This window comes from Leuciscus leuciscus (genome assembly GCF_965113295.1).
Source record: "Leuciscus leuciscus genome assembly, chromosome: 3".
NCBI lineage: Eukaryota > Metazoa > Chordata > Actinopteri > Cypriniformes > Leuciscidae > Leuciscus > Leuciscus leuciscus.
In genome coordinates this window covers 47,997,238-48,017,795 of record NC_138727.1, presented here as the reverse complement: position 1 = coordinate 48,017,795, position 20,558 = coordinate 47,997,238, and the positions used below count along the sequence as shown (strand labels likewise).

Sequence of the window (20,558 nt, the reverse complement as noted above, 5' to 3'; positions counted from 1 at the left end):
TTCCATTCTCAGATTCTCTGTCAAAATTTCAAATAAGAATTTAGATTCCATGTTTAATGACAAAATGATACTTAATGAATTATACTCTATGGGTTTGTCGTTACAGTAAGGGGCTTTACCTCTCTGGGTTCTGGGTCTCTGTTAACAAAAGAAGAAACATGTTTACTCAAACATCTCAGAACAAATCAATGCAGATAAAAACATGGTAACTGGTGCATATTTTGTATTTGAGAACAATCTTTTCAAACTATTTGTATCAGATCTTTAACATTATTTTTACACTTACTTCTTAAAGTTGGCAAGTTTGTGGTCAATACTGCTTCTCCTTTCAGGTAAATCAATGTCTGTATTTGAACTCTGTCTGTCAGAATTGGTGCCATTTTTCCTGAGGCAGCAAAAATATGTATTATAACTAATTGACCAAACATATAAATTTTTTCACTGTGATAAAATTACCCCTAAAACATGAGCAATGTTCAACATGAAACATAATTTTATCACTATAAAGACAACTGGCATCACATTACAGCATTTTAGGAAAGCTGTAGTATTTATTACTGGCAGTCCAGGTGAAACAGAGCAGACCATTTAAATCAATCAAATTAAAAAAATCAATTCTGATTTCATGATGACTTTAAGTTTATTTTTCAATTAGGATTAGTAGACAGGTTAGTTGACCATAACTAACTTTATTCTGTCACACACACATACACACACACACACACACAGACTGCAGTTACATGGCCAGTAATAACTTACTTGACAAGATGGATAATAGTCGACACTGAAGTCACACTGATTACAGCCAGCCTAACACTGACAGCGATGAGAGCGATTGTGACGTCTTGACTGGATTCTCCAGAGTTTCCTGAACTGTCCTCCACTTTAATTTCCAAACCAGGACCAAAAACCTTCTCCAGCTCAGATGTTAAAACTTTGTTCTCACTGTTCAGCTTTCTGTGAGAGTGAAGATATTATTTCAGATGCTGCCCATTACACTCTCATCCTAATTATACAGAATAGATGTAATTCAGGCAAGCAGGCCAGAGGGAATTATGAAGAGTATATATTTTTGCTAATGCTAAATGCTAATTCATTTTTTCATATAAATAGCTCATATTTTTGTTAGCACTTACATAAAGTATTCATAAATATGTATGTTTATGATTTGTAAACTTTTATAAATCATAATTCTGAGGAACACTTTTCAAGGTGGATACATATCTGCGTATTGTGATGTTAAAGTGCCCCTTTTATGGATTTTTTGAAAATGACCTTTCATGTAGTGTGTAACATAGCTCTAAGTGAATGAAAACATCCTGCAAAGTTTTAAATCTGAAAGTGCACCGTATATAAAGTTATTGTCTTTCAAAAGTAAGAGTCAATTCTGAGTCAATGAAATGAATTGTTTTTCAAACGAGTCATAAGCCGTGACGTCAAGATGAAACATTAGCATATTGCCCGCCCACTTATTGCGTGCAGACACCAGGGGAAACTTGAACCTCAAACCGGCAGCTGATTCCTGTGGACACTGGATAGCATCATGTCGAGAAGACGATGTGCTCTACAATGTGAAAGTAAAGCCAGTTTTTTTTCACTGCCCAAGGACGAGCATGTGAAGAATCAGTGGTTAAAGTTCATCTTTACCACGATAACACAGCAGTATAATCCTAAACTTTTGCTGTGTTCCCTTTATTTTACTGACGACTCCTTGGAATCTTGGAATTCAATGCATGATTCACAAACCGCTTGCTCTTGAAAGATGGTGTTCAAAATACTTAGTTTTGAGTTTTATATTGTGTAGGTCTCCTGCTAACTGGCTAACTCACGCTATCACTGTCTTACTGAAATACCTCTGCTAATCAGCTGTGGACCACTATTACCTATAACTGTGTCTATTAATGCAGATTGTCTGTCATTTTCACTACTTTGAGGAAAGATTAAACATGGAGCAAGATTTGTTTTACCAGCGTTTATGTTACACCAGTCATTCACATCAGTCATTCATGCAGAGTTATTGATACAGTTTCCACGTGTTCACCGCAATATATTACAAAAATACTCGGTAAATAAATGAGTACAAGTAAAATAATCGGTTTGTTGATGGACATGCACTTGTTAATGCTGATGGTGAGGAATTAGTTGCTACATCTCAATGTACCTCAAACTGACTTGTGTATCACTGAGAAAAGTCCTGCTCGAGCCGTCCTTGCGATGGAGGTTCGGGTTGAATAACTAGTTCTTCCAGTGTTTCATCATCGGACTTGCGCTCGCATTGATATGGTAAAATCAACGTCATTGTTCATTACTGTCTTTAGTTTACGGGACAGCTGACGTTGTTATGGCAATGGCCGTTTTGGTTTTCGACAGGCGCGCTGTACACGTTAAACCAATCACAACAGACTGAGCTGTCTGGCCAATCAGAGCACATTTAGAGAGATTGATTCATTTGACGAGTCGTTTAAGAATCATTGAAAATGTGGTGATGTGCAAATGTATATTATGAGGAAATTAAACTGTTTTTGACCTTTGATGCATGTAAACCTGTTGTAGGAGACTCCACAACAACATTAGGAAACTTTAAAATAGCATATAGGGGCACTTTAAAAGTTTGTGCAATCATGCAATTGTAGCTCACACTTGTCACATAATTCAAATTCCTGACTGGTTTTCTTACACGAACATAGTTGGCAAACCAATAGCCTTGTGGACAGTAAGATTTAAAATAAAAATGAATGTATTCAAATCTCAGAGGAATTTTATAACTGATTAAAACTATAACCGATTTAAAGTCAGAGCACTGTCCACAAGGCTACAACCATGATAACTCTATTTATTGTAAAACATGTTACTTGCACATTTCCACATCAGCTTTCACATTAGATTAGTCTGAATAAACTGCTATTAGTTCAACTTACTCTTTGACCTCTGTGGCTTGGATGACAGCACCACTGGAGTCCATGGCAATGAAACTGACGTAAGTCTTGTCTGTAGATTCTCTAAGAATGGTGCGCATCTCATTCCCATCCTCCGCTCTCACACTGAGGATTTTCACAGTCCAGCCTAAAGCTTTCCCCATGGATCTAAGGAAGAAACACACAATCAGATGGTGTATAGAACACAAAACAATAACAGGAGGTAACATGATGAAGCACCAATTCAGTCTAATTTGTAAAAAAAGAAAAAACAATTAATTGATAAGAACTGGCTTAAAATAACGTTTTGCTCATGATCGATCCATTTCTATAATTTGACACCCTGACATAACTCACTTAGAACGGAAGCTTCAGTAAATAATGGTGTAAATTTCAGTCTGTTCTACAGACAAGGTGACTTAGACTTGGAAATGTCATATGGACTATTTTTTTGTTATGCTTTTTTTTGTGGGAAAGAACAATGAACATTTTCTTTGAAAACATAGCAGGACACACAGGTTAGGAATCCCATGAGGGTGAGTAAAATAATTCATTTTTAAATTTAGTTTTGGGTTAATTAATCCTTAAACATGTTTCCTCTTAGCTCAAAACACATTAGCACTTCACAAATAGAAATGCTCTTATTCTGTCTCAATAACACGTTTCAATATCAAATAGAGATTACTCACTCTTCCATCTCTGGTATCATCTTCTCCACTATGTATACGGGCCGGTTTAAGGAGATTACTGAGACGCTGTCATGATGTACACTTTGTTTTACTTCGATCTGCAGGTGACAAACACAAGAAGTCCGTCTTTGTAAAGGTGTTCTCTTCTCAATCAAAATGTCATTGGTCATTTGAAACAGTCTTACAAAAGCGTTCTCTTTTTCTCTCCCTCTGTTTCTGCTCACCTGTACTGTTGTAGTCGTGAACAGCCCATGTTTATCAGTGGCTTTAACCTGAAAGGTGGAAGGATTGCCTCCAAATCTGGATGCATCCAGTACGTAGACCTGACCAGTGCTTGCCTCCACATCCAGCAGAGTTGTGGACTCCAGCAGGGAATACTGCAGTTCTGAGCTCTCGCCCACATCAGGGTCCGATGCCTGAGGGACACACCACCACATTTCAACCAGTTATGTGAATACAAAAAAATAAATAATCAATTGTGATTAAAATGTTTTTGTTTATTAACGACTATGAAATATACAGTTCTGAGCTTGGTTATGTACTTTCATTTAGTAAGTTTACTGTTTAGTAATATTTTTACGGATAGCACTCTTCTATATTACATGAAAGTATTATTCAATCATTTGAGATATTTAAAATATATAAAACTTTTTTTAGCATAAAGGGCTCTTTAAAACTGAGTCAAGGGTTCTGTATATAACTTTTTTTAAAGAGTGGCTCAGCTGCTTTGGGGTAAAGATTTCAGACAACAGCATTTTATATGCCAGGAGAAAAAAAGTAAGTCTGATCACTTTGAAAAACACCAGCACATATCTCCTCAGACGGCATGGGATGAGTTGCATGTCGAAATGTATTACTTAGGGTTAAGGGTTTGAACAAATCACTAGCCCTTTAGTATGAGCAATAAGTCAAGTCAAGTCAAGTTTATTTGTATAGCGCTTTTCACAATACAGATTGTATCAAAGCAGCTTCACAGTATTAAATTAAAATAATACAACAAAGTTTGTTTCAAGAGGAATTTATTGATTGATAAAATTAAATTAAATATCCCCAAAATATCCCCAACTGAGCAAGCCAAAGGCAACAGTGGCAAGGAACCGAAAAACTTCATCAAGTGACCTAATGGTGTCCTAAAACTCCATCAGGTGACCTAATGGAGAAAAAAAAACCTTGGGAGAACCCAGGCTCAGTCTGGGGCCAGTTCTCCTCTGGCATTTATGAGCTAGAGGCCGGATTGTAGTTTGAACTGTAGGATTATATGAATGCCTGGCTGAAGAGATGCGACTTTAATCTAGTTTTAAACTAGTAACAACAGAAACAGTGATGTCTGCCTTAGCAAAAACCACTTATTACAAAATAGATCTGCCTACATCCACTTCATTTATATCTGATGTCTATGCCACACTCACCTGGACCTTCACTATAGGGAATTTGTATGGAGAGATACTGAAAATTTCTGCTTTATATATTTCAGCATCAAACACAGGAGCCTCATTCACGTTCTCAACCTCAACGCTGACCTGAAGATTGTGAGAGAAAGAAAGTCTATAAGAAATATATATTAGGATTAGAAATATAAATGAGCCCAGTGACAGCTTTCTTTTAAGAAGAGAAACTTTGACGTGCTTGAAGAGTAAGACTAAGGCCAGAAAGGTAACTCAAGGTAAGTATGAGAACGTAAACACTTATAACTGCACAACTTGTGTCATTGCATTCTGAAATGTGTCAGAATGCAAATGCAATGTTGCTTTAATGGGGGATACAGCGGGCATTAACATACATTTTAACAAAGAACACTATGCATTAACATAAATTGTGCACTTGTGTAGAGTTTGTTTCTGGCCTTAGTTTAAAGTGAGAATAGTACCGTTGTCTCTGCAGTGTTTGCAGGAGTTCTGGAGTCTATGGCTTCTACTGTGAGGATGTACCACTCCTCTTTCTCCTTGTCCAGCGGTCTGAGAGCTTTTATGGTTCCCTCATCATCCACAGAGAAGACATTCTCATGTGACTTCATGTTATAGCTGACCGTAACCACTGGACTTCCTGTTAATGCCTTGACCTTGCCCACTATTGAGGCCTCAGGTTCATTCTCCTTTATTGTGAATTTGTAGGAGGAGCTTTCAAAACTCACACTCTCAGTGAAAGGAGCAATTTGGAAGTAGATCAAGACTTCGGCTACAGAGAGAAGAAAGATGTTTGTTTCGATATGTTAGTTCTATTGAGGTCAGGTTGATTCTTACATGCAAACCAAGGGCACACGTTTGGGACACAAATGTACCATAACCCATTTGTGAAGAATACCATTATGATCTGGTATGAAGTTCATACATTTCTCGGAGAGGCCCCATTATTGTCTTGCTTCTCCCCGATTTGGGGGAATTAATATTTCACTCCAGCTAAAAATGATATGGGGTTTAAACTATGGTTGAATAAGGGAATAGATAGATTGATGGACTTATATGAAGACAATATTTTAATGTCATTTGACAATCTGGTATCAAAGTTTCATATACCCCTCAAATAACATTTTTTTAAATACCTGGAGCTTTGAAGTTTTATTTTTTCAAAACTAAAGAATTCTGTGCAACTCCCTTCCTTATCCACACTGGAAACCTTTTCCACACAAGAAACAAAGTAAAGGGCGAATTACCCAATTATATAATATACTGGTACAGAATCATAAAGAAAACTCTGAAAATAAAAGACGAGCATGGATACAGGACATTTCCTTTGATAAGTGGGGTACAATATGTTTAAAAACACAAACTCAAACTATAAATATTCGTTTGGGACTCTTAGAGTATAATTGGTTAATGAGAACTTATATCACTCCGGTGAGATTAAATTGAACCCTAGTATTCCTGACTTATAATTTCCAAGGTAATTTTTTTTATTGTGTGTGGTAATGTGGTGAGGTGCAAAAGTTTTGGAGGAAAATGACTCAGTATGTATCTCAATTTACTACTACTCCTATTTCTTTAAACCTGGTAATATGTGTATTGGGTGTCTATGTGGACAATTGCTCTCTGCCCGTCAAAGAGAAAAAACTGATGGATTTGTGCCTACTACAAGCCAGGCGTTCAATTGCCCTTTGCTGGAATAATACAAGTTGTCCTTCCCTTGGACTTTAGCTGAAAAACTTGATATATCCAGTTTGGCCCTTGAGAAGCTTACATATGTGATCAAGGGGAAGTCTTCTTAATTTTACGAAATTTGGGAGATGTTCTTGAGATTTGTTTGAAGTTGTAGTATATGCTTAATGCTTAACAGGAGTGTGTGATATAAAGCACTGTATTAAGCACTTTAAAGATTTTACATTTTTTTATTATAATTTTTTACCGATTTCCAGGGTTATTGTGGAGGGGGAGGGATTTGAGTAAGTTATGTTTGTATTTAAGAAGATTATGTTTGTTCTTTTGTTAAATGTGTTGTAAAATTCAATTCAAAAATATGTTCGCAAATGTACCATAATGTGCACAAGATGCAGGGCTCACTTTAGATTTGAATGACTGTGCAGGCAGTGTTTTAGCAGATTACAGAACAATTTGTGCTGTAATCTAAACAAAATAGATCAAAAGCCCTAAAGTGAATAAATTCAAGTGCCACAGCTGTTTGACATGGAGCTGAAATAGTCTCAAAATGTATTAATTTGTAAAATATGATGTAAAAAAGATAATTGACACGCACAAAATTCACATACGAATCCACAGTGATCCACACATACACACGATTTGCAAATGCAGATTCAACAATCAATTTGTACACATGAAAACATCTCGGTTACATATGGTAACCCTCGTTCCCTGAGGGAGGGAACTGAGACGCCACGTCGAGACCGATGAATAGGAATCTTGCTAGAGAGGCCAATCAACTTCGAGAGAAACTAAAACAAGCCAATGTACATTGGCGTGCAATCATTTGCATCAGCTGTGCAGCCTTGCAGCGCGGGTATATAACGAGCAGCTGGTGTGATTGCACTTCAGTTTTTTGCTGAGGACCCAAGCCTGGAAAGCTGGCCGCCCTGGCCGAGACGTTCCTCTTTGGTTGGTCAGTCGACGCCACGTCGAGACCGACGAATAGGATTCCCTACTAAAGGGCCACAGCTGCTGCACCCTATCCAGCGCCCTGTGTAAGCTTCTTGCCTGGAAGGACGATAGGAGAGGGCTTACACAGAGTGTATCTGTCACTGTTATTCCGTGATAACCCATACAGTGAAATTATTGGATAATACTGGGAAAGCATGCCCTTTCTATGGAGGGAAGGGACGCTGCGGAAGTCACAATCTTGGAAAGATACATTAGGGGTGCTTCTCAATATCCCTCCTCGTCTCCTCGCTCCTCCGTCCTCCATCCTATGACCCGGAAACCGATCGAGCTCAGCCATCTTGAAGGACATCTCAATTCTCTAATTGCACCGCGAGGAGTCGAGGATCGAGGAGTGAGGAGGCTTCCTGAGGAGTCATGAGCGAGGATACACAGGTGTATCCTATGCGGAAGAGTTTCATCTACTAAAACTTGACGCACGAATAAATTCTCCTCCCCCTTCACATCGGTCTCTATAATTTTAATTTATACTTTACCTTTGCAGTTTATATAAACACACATCTCACATATTTCAACAGGGTATCTTGCTTTATTATTATTTATTATGAATTTCTTAAATAAACAAACTTCAACAACATAAGGGCAGATCCTTTGAGCGCTGCTGATGACGCGGTGAAGTGATGCTCGAGTGATCAACTATTCCAATGTATAAAAAAAGTTACATTTGATTACTCCGTCCTCATTTTCTTTCCTTGCAGCCTTCCCTCGCATCCTACAGGGGGTGGAGCTGAGACGCGAGGAAAGGAAACGAGGATGCACAAATAAGAAATGAGAAGCACCCATGGACTAGCTGATTGTACTGCATATGAATATTGGGTGACTTAGCCCAAGGGAAAGACACGGGCTTCGATTAGGAGCAGCCGTGGAGAATACACATATGGGATCCCCGTAGAGTCACACATATGGGACCCAGCTAAACCCGGTTCTCAAGGATTCAACGGATAAAGGCCTGGCACCGGACGCTCCGCCATGTCCGGGCCGAGGGTGGTGGAGGACTTACAGGTTTTTCACTCTGGAGAATATGGAGCACAGTAGGGTGCAGCAAGCCAACAGAGCCGGGCCTCTCAGTGCTTCTACCCGTTTAGGGCGAGAACACGGGAGGAGACCGGCTCTACACGTAGGCTATAGTATCTAGCGAACGTGTTAGGTGTCGCCCAGCCCGCAGCTCTACAGATATCTGTTAGCGAGGAGCCACGTGTCAGCTCCCAGGAGGATGCAACGCCTCTCATGGAGTGAGCATGCAACCTGAGCGGGCAGGGCACGCCTTGAGCTTGGTAAGCCAAGGCGATGGCATCCACTATCCAGTGGGCCATCCTCTGCTTGGAGACAGCCTTTCCCTTCTGCTCGCCTCCGTAACAGAAAAAGAGCTGATCTGAGGTCCTGACGCTTTGAGTTCTGTCCACGTACATACGCAGAGCGCTAACGGAACTGCCTCCTCCAGAGGCAGTGCTTGCAGGTTCACTACCTGGTCTCTGAAAGGAGTGGTAGGAACCTTTGGCACATAGCCAGGCCAGGGTCTCAGTACAACATGGTTGTCACCCGGCCCGAACTCTAGGCACGATTCGTCGACCAAAAATGCTTGCAGGTCCCCTACCCTCTTGATAGAGGCCAGTGCAATCAGCAGCAAAGTCTTCAAAGAAAGAAGCTTTAAATCCGCTGACTGCAAAGGCTCAAAGGGAGCATCCTGAAGACAAGTCAAGTCACCTTTATTTTTATAGCGCTTTTTTACAATACAGATTGTATCAAAGCAGCTTCACATTGATAACATGAAAATAATACAACAAAGTTTGTCTCTAGAAGAAAATTGCATCATCATCCACCCTAAGTAAGGCAGATCAATAATATTGTTGAATATTAAATGTGTGCTCGAAGTGCTCGAAGCACCAGGGAAAGGTCCCAAGAGGGTATGGAGGGGGGTTGAGGAGGGTTTAACCGTCTCGCCCCCCTAAGGAACCTGACGACCAGGTCGTGCTTTCCAACTGATTTGCCATCTATGTGGTCGTGATAAGCTGAAATAGTGGCAGCATGTACTTTGAGGGTGGCGGGAGACAGCCTTCACTCCAACCCTTGCTGCAAGAAGGAAAGCACTGACCCTATCGAACATCTTTGGGGGTCCTCTCTACGAGAAGAACACCACTCGACGAACAGGTTCCACTTCAAGGTGTACGCACGTCTCGTAGACGGCACTCACGCAGAAGTGATGGTGTTAAGTACCTCTGGGGGTAAGTCACCTAGAACCTCCGCATCCCATCCAGGGACCAGACATGGAGTTTCCAGAGGTCCGGACGCGGGTGCCATAGGATGCCCCGTCTCTGAGTCAGAAGATCCTTCCTCAGAGGAATGGGCCAGGGAGGGACTGTCACGAGGAGCATGAGTTCTGGGAACCAAGTCCGGGTGGGCCAATAGGGAGCCACCAGAAGGACCTGCTCCTCGTCCTCCCTGACTTTGCACAGGGTCTGTGCAAGTAGGCTCACTGGGGGAAATGTGACAGCTCGTCGGCCACACGGTTGATCACACCAGGGACATACATGGCTCGAAGCAACCTCAGATGCTTCTGACTCCAGAGGAGGAGATGGCGGGCGAGTTGCGACATGCGACGGGAGCGTAGACCACCTTGACGGTTGATGTACGCAACGGTCGCAGTGTTGTCCGTACGGACCAGCACGTCTCTGCCCTGTAGCGGCCTCTTTAAGTGGTTCAGGGCGAGACGTACTGCTAGCAACTCGAGGCAGTTGATGTGCCAATGCAGTTGTGTCCCGTCCACATCCCTGACACTTCAAGCCCGTTGTATGTGGCACCCCAGCCGGTGGCAGAAGCATCTGTGAATACCACAGCATGCCTGGACACCTGTTCCAAGGGGACTCCTGCCCACAGGAATGAGGGATCTGACCACGGGCTGAAGGTCTGGCGGCATGCCGGTGTTATAACAGCTTTTTTGTTTGCTCAAAAACCAAAACAAAAAAGACAGAGAAGAGAGAAGAGAAAAAAAGACTGTTCACACTGCTGTGCTGTGACACCCGCACCGGGAAGGAGAGGTCCAGAAAGGCTTGTTTGAAGTCACACTCTCTGTGTAGAAGCATCGAAGTGCTTGGCTCCGAAGCAAAAAGCTGAAGTGCAATCACACCAGCTGCTCGTTATATGCCCGCGCTGCGAGGCTGCACAGCTGATGCAAATGATTGCACGCCAATGTACATTGGCTTGTTTTAGTTTCACTCGAAGTAGATTGGCCTCTAGCGAGATTCCTATTCGTCGTCTCGACGTGGCGTCGACTGACCAACCAAAGAGGAACATAAGTTACTTGTATTTATGAATTGCGTTTTTTCTTATTTAGTGAATGTACATTTGGTTGTGGATTTACATATCATGTTTTGTGAATAAGAATTATGAGTTTGTAAATATATACTATATTTGCTTACGCATTTGTGAATCATATTTTGTTATACATTCGTTTTGGGACTATTGTAGCTCTATATGTTATTTCCAATCATGTGAAATGGCCCCCCAGTTTTAACTCTATAAATGTTTTGTGCTGGCATAAACTGCATTAACACTAGTAGTACTACATTAGAGCTAGCATTTTTCTGCCTCTTTGTGGACATATTTACAGTATTTAGGTGGGATCACTAGAGAGATAGATAGAGCTCTAAGGAAGAACAACAAAGTTGTTATGAAGCCCAAACCTTCATCAGATTCTGGTGGTGTTCCATGATCTGTCGCTATAGCAGTGAGGGTTAGCAGCGTGTCTTCTGTGACCTCGCTAAGGTCAGAGGTCAAAGTGATGTCTCCTGTTTCAGCATCCAATACAACCATTGAGGAGTTTTCAGAGAAACTACAGAAAGACAACATAAGTAAGTGAGTTCATGGTTTAGCTTTCATATTATTGATCTTAAAGAAATGGAAGTTTAGTTAGCTTAAGCTTACCTATAACTAATTAGCGCGTTGTTTCCAGCATCTTTATCTGTGGCCGAGAGCGTCAGCAGCACATCTCCAACTTTGGCGTCTTTAACCAGAATGCTTTTCCTGTAGGTGTCAGAGCTGAAAACTGGAGCGTTGTCATTAACATCTGTGATACTGACCCTCACTGTGGTGATATTCTGCAGAAAATTAAACCAAGCAAACCTTTCGTATTACAGACCAAAAGTTAATATTTGCAATGTCTAATATCTAACTTAATGTCTGGAATTAACAGTAATTAACTTGTAAGGATCGAACTAGTATCAGGTAGCCAGATTTTTGAATATCTGTAAAATCTAGAACATACTGCAGCTTCTTTTTTCATGTTTGTGTGTCATTTAGGGATAGATAAATAAAAATTAAACTGAGATATAACCTTTAGGACAAAATGAATGTGCAGGTGTGCTCAAAGTTGCAATGCTACTTAAACAACGCCTCAAACTAAATTGGGAAAATCTTTCAAAGTTTATATTCCATGAAGCTACGGCCAATCAGTCAACTAGTTCTTTATATGCTGGCAGACAGATAAAACCCTTTACAACCTTCCAAATGAGGAAATGCCACAGAATGTTCCAATCGCAAATTGAATTGAACTACACATACAGTATTTACATTATGTAATAATACAAATAAATAGATATTGTTACTGTACATATCTCTGTGGGATTGCATGGTCCATGGCAACAATGACCACATCATACATATCCTGTGTCTCCCGATCCAGTTCCTCAATGGCTAGGAGAGTCCCATCCTTAAGGAATGAAATAAGCGTTTTTTTTTTTTTTTTTTACAATTTCATATTTATAAATTTATGATATCATTTACTGTAGGCACAGTGACAGCTGCCTTTCTCATAAGTCCCCTCACCTCTCTGAATCTGAATATTTCACTGTGTGAGGAAGTGGTGATGGTGACACGTCCGTTGTCTCCAATGTCAGCGTCTGTGGCTGAGATTTTGCACACCTCTCCAGGTGATGAGGGTGTGTACGCACCTTCCTTAATCTCAATGGGCTCTGGCAGAGGAAGGAATTGTGGGTTGTTGTCGTTGACGTCCAGAACAGTGATGATGACCCGAGCTGTGGAGCTTAAACCATTGACAGGCTGGTCTACAGCTACAACCTGAGAAAGACAAGGCAAGCATCCCATTCAGAATGAATAGTCATCCTGGACATTTTGTAACTAGTTGGATTTAAGAAATGAATATGAATGCTTTGTACCTGTATGATGTAATTGTCTACAGTTTCTCTATCCAAGGTAGCGTCGCTCCGGAGTGATATTACTCCTTGACTGTTGATAACGAAGGTACCGTTATCCATGATAAAGTGACCTTTAGAGAACCCACCCTGATCAGAGAGAAAACTAGAAAAGGTTAGTACATCAGAACAGACTGTATGTTGGCTTGACAAAAACTTTAAGTTTATAACAGTTGTAAGGTTGAAGACTTGGCCAGTTAGAAAAGAGATTTAAGTGTTATGCCTTAATTTCAATACTTTACATTTTATTAAAATGTCAAATATAACCAGACATTTCTTGACAGTTTTCATGAGTTTCACCATTTTAGTCACCATTATAGGAACAACAGTACCATGTCTAGATCAGTGACTCTAATCTGAAGAACCAACTGATCCGGTGGTGAATTTTCCAGAATAGATACGGTGTACTCATCCTGGTCAAATTTCGGAGGGTTGTCATTCACATCTTCAATGGTGACGGACACCACAGCGTTAGCCGTTTTACTGGTATCATTCTGCTGAGTTGCCTGTTTTTAAAAGGAAACACTGATTAAAAAATGTGAACCATCAAAATACTGAAATCTCTTCAGATTCATGAATGTCTTCAGAAACGTCTGTCACCTGTATGTGAACAGTTATCTGGTTGATTTTCTCTCTGTCTAGTGCCGTTGTCACAGAAATGACTCCACTGTTTTGATTAATTTCAAAGTTGCTCTGATATTCATTTGGAAAGACTGGAACAGAAATGTGGATATATGATGTGTTATAATCAGAAACTTAAATCAGAATCACACACATCACTTGCACACAGAGATCATGCTGTGCACACACAGAAACATTCAGGAGCACAGAAACTTGTTGTCAACGCTGCCCGCGACTTTTATTGATAGAATGGCTTCGCTACTGAATCGCTACATTACATTACTCAGCAAGGAGGTGGTAACATCGCTGTTTTTAATGTAATTAAACTCACAGCTTCATTGATAGTAGAGAGATGCTGCACTGATGCATGTAAATCACACGCACATCTCTCTCTCTCTAATTCATTCAAATAAATGTAATCTTACCACACTTCTTTATTTTCGTGTCTGATTTAAAGTGTGCAGAATGCCTAATCTAACAAGTTGTAACTTCCTTCGGATCAATTTATTGCACTGCAAACAGCTTTAACTTTTCACTGTTGGCAAGTGACCCTCTTGCATCCCTCCATTTTGTCAGATTTAATAAAATCCGTATTTCATGTCTAGCTCTACCATGCCTATCAAAAAACTAGTTGTAGAAATCTTCTGTTAACAGCACCTGCTGTTATGCTGTAAAGTACAGGCTCGTTGATGCCCGTGTCGCCATCTTGAGCTTTTATGGCCTCAGGAGTGACGTTTGAAAACTGTCCTACCTGTGCATGGACAGAAAAGACATGGAGGGTTTCATTTGTTTGATCAGACATGCGTTTAAATATTGATCATGATGTTATTTACCTGATTTTCCTCAATGGATGCCTTGTAGAGACTGTGATCAAAATAAGGGTTAAGATTGTCAAAATCTTCAACTATTATTGTAACTGTTGTGGTGTCACTGAGATCTCCTATATCCTGCAAAGAAATGTAGTGTTGTATTACTATCTTTAAAATGATAGTTCATCCAAAAATGTATATTTCGTTGTAAGAGAAAAAGCATTTTGGACAATCATACTAAACATCTGCTTTAGTGTTCCACAGAAGAAAGAAAGTCATACACTCTCAGAAAAAAGGGCATTGGAGTGGCACCCTTTCAACAGGTATTATGTATCTTCAAGGTAGTAATATGCACCCTTTACATTTACATTTACATTTAGTCATTTAGCAGACGCTTTTGTCCAAAGCGACTTACAAATTGGGACTAAATTAAACAAGTAATCGTGAAGAGGCAAAAAACAACGCAAGAAGTGCTCAAAATACGAAGTTCAGGCATTATTCAGAGTAGCATAAGCCCGATAAGCGAGAATTTACAGAAAAAAAAAAAAGAAAAAAAAACAATATATATATATTTTTTTTTTTAGGGGTAAAGAAGGTACAAAGGGTGTACATTTTGAAAGGGTACTGCCCTGCTTTTTTTCTGAGAGTGTACAGGTTTGGAACAACATGTGGGTGAGTAAATGACGACAGAATTTTTACTCTTGGGCAAATTATTCCTTAAAGTTTAGAACAATATTTAGTAAAATGGAGGTTAGTAGGATGTCAGAGAGTTTGTCTTTACTTTAGCTTGCACGGTGAAGATGTACTGTTGAGCACTGTCGTAGTTCAGAGGTTGTGTCAACCTGATGTATCCGTCACTTCTCACTTCAAGTTCATCTGGTGCTGGAGGCTGTCAGGGTATGTGATTTAAATGAGAAAACACAAACCGAGCTCACACATTATTACACTCAAATTGTTTTTCCCCCCTAAAGACCTAAATGCATTAATGTGTTAAATAGTTAAATATGTGCTTATTCAAAATTAAATATATTTTAATTGACTGACAATTTTTTTTTTTATTATTAACAGCCGTTTTAGAAATGTAATGTTGAAAACGTAGAAACTTATAAACTGTCATCCAGTGCATATATGGTTAACAGATTAGATAAATGGTAGCTAGGTCAGAGATGATTGAGATGTTGAAGTGGAAGTACAAATGTTGTTTCCTTCAGATTTTTAATGCCTCATGAAATAAAAATGTGTTGTTTTACATGTTAACTTTGAGGTATGTTAGTGTTCTAATCAAAAGTAAACGTTTAGCAGACATAAGCATTTAAAATTTGTTAGGTCAGTGGACTACAATTCACAACCCATACTTCAAACATGGCCGCCCCGGACTCCATATCCCAGAATACTCACACATGGCAGTGCTCTAAATCACCAGTCTTCAGATCACACATACAGCATCTCAGTTCGCCTACTTATACTACGCCCTAAAAGTACATACTTTTGAGTGTGCAGCAGAAGAGTAGACAAGCTTTTTGGACATACTATCACGTCATACAATTGCGTCTTTAACGGCGTCATACAATTGCGTCTTTAACGGTTGCTCTCTATCACATCCTGTCACAGTAAACTGGCCTGTCAATCATCTTGTCAAAGATAACATTTCCTACTGTATTAGAGAGAAATGCAGTAGCACCTTGATCTGCAGAACTCTCCTCATATTAATGCATAATGATGCATTTAAAAGTTAATGGCCAAACGTATCTTTATAAAAGTCCACATTGTTATTGCAGATGAAATATAACACGGATAACATTAAATATATATATATTTTTTTTTTTATCAGGTTAACCTTTGATTAGTCACTCAAACCTTTATCTAAACCTTTCACCATTGGTCGCGCATATCCGCCATGTTTTGTAGTTTTCAACACTTTTTACTTGTGTTTGTTGTTGCCTCCTCTAAAGCGCAGTGGGTTGTAGGCAATATTAGCCGTTATAGTGAGCACAGATCCACACTTCGAAAATCCACCCTAAACAGTAGACCATCTGGGGTCTTCTGGCATACTCTTTTCAACTTACTATGCTTTGGGATACACTTATTTTAATCTCACATACTGTTTAGGATGGATAGTATGGACATTGAGATGCAGGGACACACTTGATATCAATTCACACACATACTCAGACACCCTATATAAATCGACTCCCATCTCCACACTCTTTGTGAAGTGTACGCTCATTCCCTGTTGTTGTGATGGACTTTTTTTTATCTGTGTTCTGCATTTTTGACTTTGGACTGGTTCTCTGGATTATTGTTCTTCGCCTCTACTGAGTTATATTGTTCGCTGATCGCCTGAATTCTGCCTGTTTTGAATTCTGCCTGTTGGATTTTGGACTGTTTGGCTTGTGGTACATTTAATAAAGCTGCCATATCTGCAGCTGCATCTGTCTTGTAGTCCATACCTGACTAAATTGAAATGTCTTAATTTTGGTCTTTCTCTTTTGTGAAAATAGGACCAAAAATATTGATTAATTGTGCACTCACTCATTTTGTCGAGTCAAATGCTCTCTTGAATTTTGCTCCTTCTAGTACTACCTTCCACTGATAAGCAATAGCAAGTAGCAAATCATAGTCCAAGTTTTCAGAGAAATGTAGTTCCAGGAACATGTCTATATCACAGTCACCAGTAATTCAGTTTTGTGAAAGCCTATTGTGTTAGTTATATATCAAATACATTAGACTCAGTTGAGACTCACCAGTATAGAATATATCATTTTGTTGTTTTCTGGATAAACATCTGCATCTTCAGCTATAACCCTGAGCACATCTGAACCCACAGCTGTCGCCTGGAGCAAAAGACACAGTTTACAAAGAGCTGTGAGTCTCTGAGTGACCAAACACACTTCTGCTGTATAAAGATGTGACATTACACACACCTCTGACACGGTGACGCTGTATGTTTTACTCTGGAAGATCGGAGGATTGTCATTGACATCCCGAACTTCTAATGTCCGGGTATTTTTTATCTGAAATGCACAAAGACTTTATAATGAAGGTTTATTTGCTTAATTTAAATTTTTTATAATGCTTTATGTCTTATTGTATGATTGGATTATGCAATTGTGTAAATAAACATACCCCTGTGTTTGAGCAGGTCACTGAATAATACAAACTCCCTCCTGACTGGAAGAGACATACAGTATGTGGCACTTTCTTTCTTTATGATAGTATATATTATGTATATTAAGTATGATTATCTTCATTTTATATTTATTTACTTTATCTAACAAATATAATAGTGAAACAAACCTCCTTAAGTTGATCAGCATCCAGTGGTTTTCTGGTTCGTACAGTAGCGGTTGAGGCTCCAGTAAAGTAATGCAGCTCCAGAAATGTCACACCAATGGGATTGAAATATCCCTCCAGCTCCAGACGATCATCAGGTCCGATATTAGTGATAATCTCTACATCTCCTGTAAACCAGATTGTATACATATTTAAATACTCTTATACAATAAAAAATTTTTAACAATCTAAAAAATAAATATAATGTCATTTTGATCTTGCATTAGGCTACTGCTCTTGTAATGATGTTCCCAGAAGGAATGGTGTTTTAATAAACCACAGAGGTCCTCAATCAAAATATTAACAATTGTAGATTAATATTATAATAAAAACATATTAATATATTAATAAATAAAAAATACTTATAATTTTGAATCGATATTGTGGACTATAGAGTTGTACTTGGTTTGTTAAGTGGACATTTCTCACCTTTATATTCCTCCAGGACACTCCCTACAAAGCTATTAGTTCCAGTTGTACAGTTTATCTGTGAGAAACCTACAACAAGAAGTCATTGGTTTCAGGACTTAATAAACAGATAAAAGACAACATAACAAGACAAATTAAGCATTCAGTTTAAAAATGTTCTGAAAAGCTGAATTTTTTTGCTGAAATGCTTTAGTGACGTCTCAACTACCATCCTAAAATCTTCTCCTTACATCAATTATTTGTCGACACTGCAGCAATTTAGAGAATGTAGACTGAGAGTGAGCAGAACGGTGTGTACACCTAACCCTCTGGTGCTCTTCACATGGCGTAAAAAATATATATATATATATTTCAATGAAAGGAATGTACTATACTTTAGTTTAATAATGTAAATCTTGAATGCTTTAAGACTTAACACAGACTTAAGTTTGGTCTCTTTTTAAAGACACTTGGCAAATTATTGCTGAAGTGAAAAAAGTTTTAAAAAGTGGACTTAAAAAAAGTTACAGAATTTTACGTTTATTGTTATGAAAAATGCACAAAAATACTATTTTAATTTTTTTTTAAGAAATCTATATTTTCAAAAAAAATATGTTTTACTCTAAAACTGCAAGAAAACCAAAACCATAAATCTAAACAAGTTGTGTTCCAAATGTGAGCTTGATATCTTAAAAAATGAGCTTTTGGTGAGATTTTGTTTGACCGCAGTACCAAAAGATTTCACTAGATTTTCACTAGAAATTCGTCTCCCATTCATTTCCAATGCGCTCATTATTGACCACCAGGAGCACAATGTGACTATTTTTTACAGGATCATTTAACCTTTTCAAATCATGTCCATGATTTTTTGGTATGTTCACATAGCAAGTGGCAAAACCTTTACCAAGTTTCCTACAATTCCGATGAAGTAAAAAATTAAATAATAAAAAAACGTATATTTTTCAAAGAGCACCGGATAATTTTTTCAAAGAGCAGAGGGTTAGGAAATGAAAATAAACAAATAATCACTAAATCCTGATGAGCATTTTACTTCATTAGAAAAAGTCCTGTAAAACATGTTTTTAAACAACAGGTAGGCCTAGGTAGATATATCAGCAAAGTTCTGCCTCCCATTAAAACATTTAAACTTCCGCTGGTTATGAATAAATTTGACTTACCAATATTACTCCTTACACTGTGCACATGAAGACAAGCTAAAATCAATAAAATAGAGAGTAAATCCATCTTTTCCATAATTCACTGTCAGTGCCGGCTGAATTATGAAACCTTTGAGGAAAGAGAATGAATATTCCTTTTGTAAAATCTCCCTTTGAACTGCTCTTTATTGTATACCATAAACAGTTATTCTCTGGTGTAAGCAGGTATCAAAGGTGCTTCATTGAGGCTAATAATAAGGAGTGATGTGGGAGGGATTTTCTGGAAAGAAGTTGATGTTACAAGTTTATTTAAGGATATTTGAGATGTCTTGAACTCAGATTTTGTTACTGATCTTGTTTTGAGTTTGTATCACAGCTTCTCATGCAATAGTTCACATAGACCAATACAACAGTGAAAGCTAACATCCCAAATCAGAGTGTAACCAACAATTACTGTATTTCAAAACAATTAACTGCAGTTTTAAATATATATTACTTTTTTCTTAGTTTATACCTTACTAATATCAGGAGTCTTCACCCTTTTCCAGGCCATGGACCCTTTGGTAGAAAGATTGAGCAAGGAATCCTATTGTATAGCTAACATGGAGTGTTGCATTTTAGACTTGTATTTTAAATGCATAATTAAAAAAACTGAGGAAAAACTAAACTCAAATATGGCTTCTGTAAAGATACATGACAACAATGAATATTTCCCACTCTGCATTGCTGGATAACTGGTAAAGTTTTTATTTATTTTCGCATGTTCCTATTGCCAACACAATCAACATGTCAAATATTAACTTATCACTGCATGAAAATGATCAGAACCAACTATAAATTTATAACACCAACATCATTGAACAAATCAAAGGTTACACTGGACGATAAACTATTATATTATTATATTATATCTTATCTTGATGGTTTTATATAACAAACTATTTGAAAGTGAAACATTAATGTTACACCAATACGGTTTACTTTAGCAATCCACACAGATAGACTTGTGCTGGTGTTGGTTTCTTATGATTTACCACACGACTGTGGAGGCACATGACATGCAGCTTGTTGAGAAGTGTGCTATTATTTTTCTTTTATTGCATGTATAGCATGTTCAACTGGCAGAAAATAATATATATATATAAAAATATATTCCTTAGCATTTTTTTATTTAATAATTTGGCAGATGAATCTGCTTTTTGGTTTGTGTTCAAATTGATTGTGCTATGTACATTTAAAAATGTGCTGTTTAACAAATGCATTATCTCCATTCTTTTGCTTTAGACAGGCTACAGTCTGACTCAGCTAGTTATTTT

General features: G+C 38.4%; 1 protein-coding gene and 1 long non-coding RNA gene across 2 annotated transcripts in view; one reads left to right on the top strand and one right to left on the bottom strand.

Annotated features, from left to right (window-relative positions):
- The window catches only part of LOC309495768, a 44,535-nt gene that overhangs the window by 971 nt on the left and 23,006 nt on the right, over positions 1-20,558 (top strand). The gene's annotated exons all lie outside the window — the stretch shown is intronic.
- On the bottom strand, positions 72-19,417 carry LOC309495748 (cadherin EGF LAG seven-pass G-type receptor 2-like). The gene is made up of 24 exons (XM_082165584.1): positions 19,264-19,417; positions 18,107-18,175; positions 17,642-17,805; positions 17,471-17,515; positions 17,269-17,358; positions 17,089-17,178; positions 15,126-15,233; positions 14,369-14,482; positions 14,193-14,286; positions 13,515-13,627; positions 13,247-13,420; positions 12,879-13,004; positions 12,529-12,780; positions 12,314-12,412; positions 11,629-11,801; positions 11,388-11,536; positions 5,472-5,779; positions 5,014-5,124; positions 3,829-4,020; positions 3,605-3,702; positions 2,919-3,083; positions 760-957; positions 287-385; positions 72-138 (listed from the first exon to the last, which is right to left on the bottom strand). Exons 1-24 carry the CDS (start codon positions 19,337-19,339, stop codon positions 87-89), a joined length of 3,159 nt encoding a protein of 1,052 aa, XP_082021710.1. The 5' UTR covers positions 19,340-19,417; the 3' UTR covers positions 72-86.

Bases quoted from the DNA above. Each gene is read 5' to 3' on its own strand.
- LOC309495748 (XM_082165584.1), bottom strand. From the start codon at position 19,339: ATGGAAAAGATGGATTTACTCTCTATTTTATTGATTTTAGCTTGTCTT. The intron at 5,125-5,471 runs GTACTATTCTCA...CACAATCTTCAG, and splicing joins CAAACACTGCAGAGACAACG to GTCAGCGTTGAGGTTGAGAA. The intron at 3,084-3,604 runs GTGAGTAATCTC...TTTCTTCCTTAG, and splicing joins ATGATACCAGAGATGGAAGA to ATCCATGGGGAAAGCTTTAG.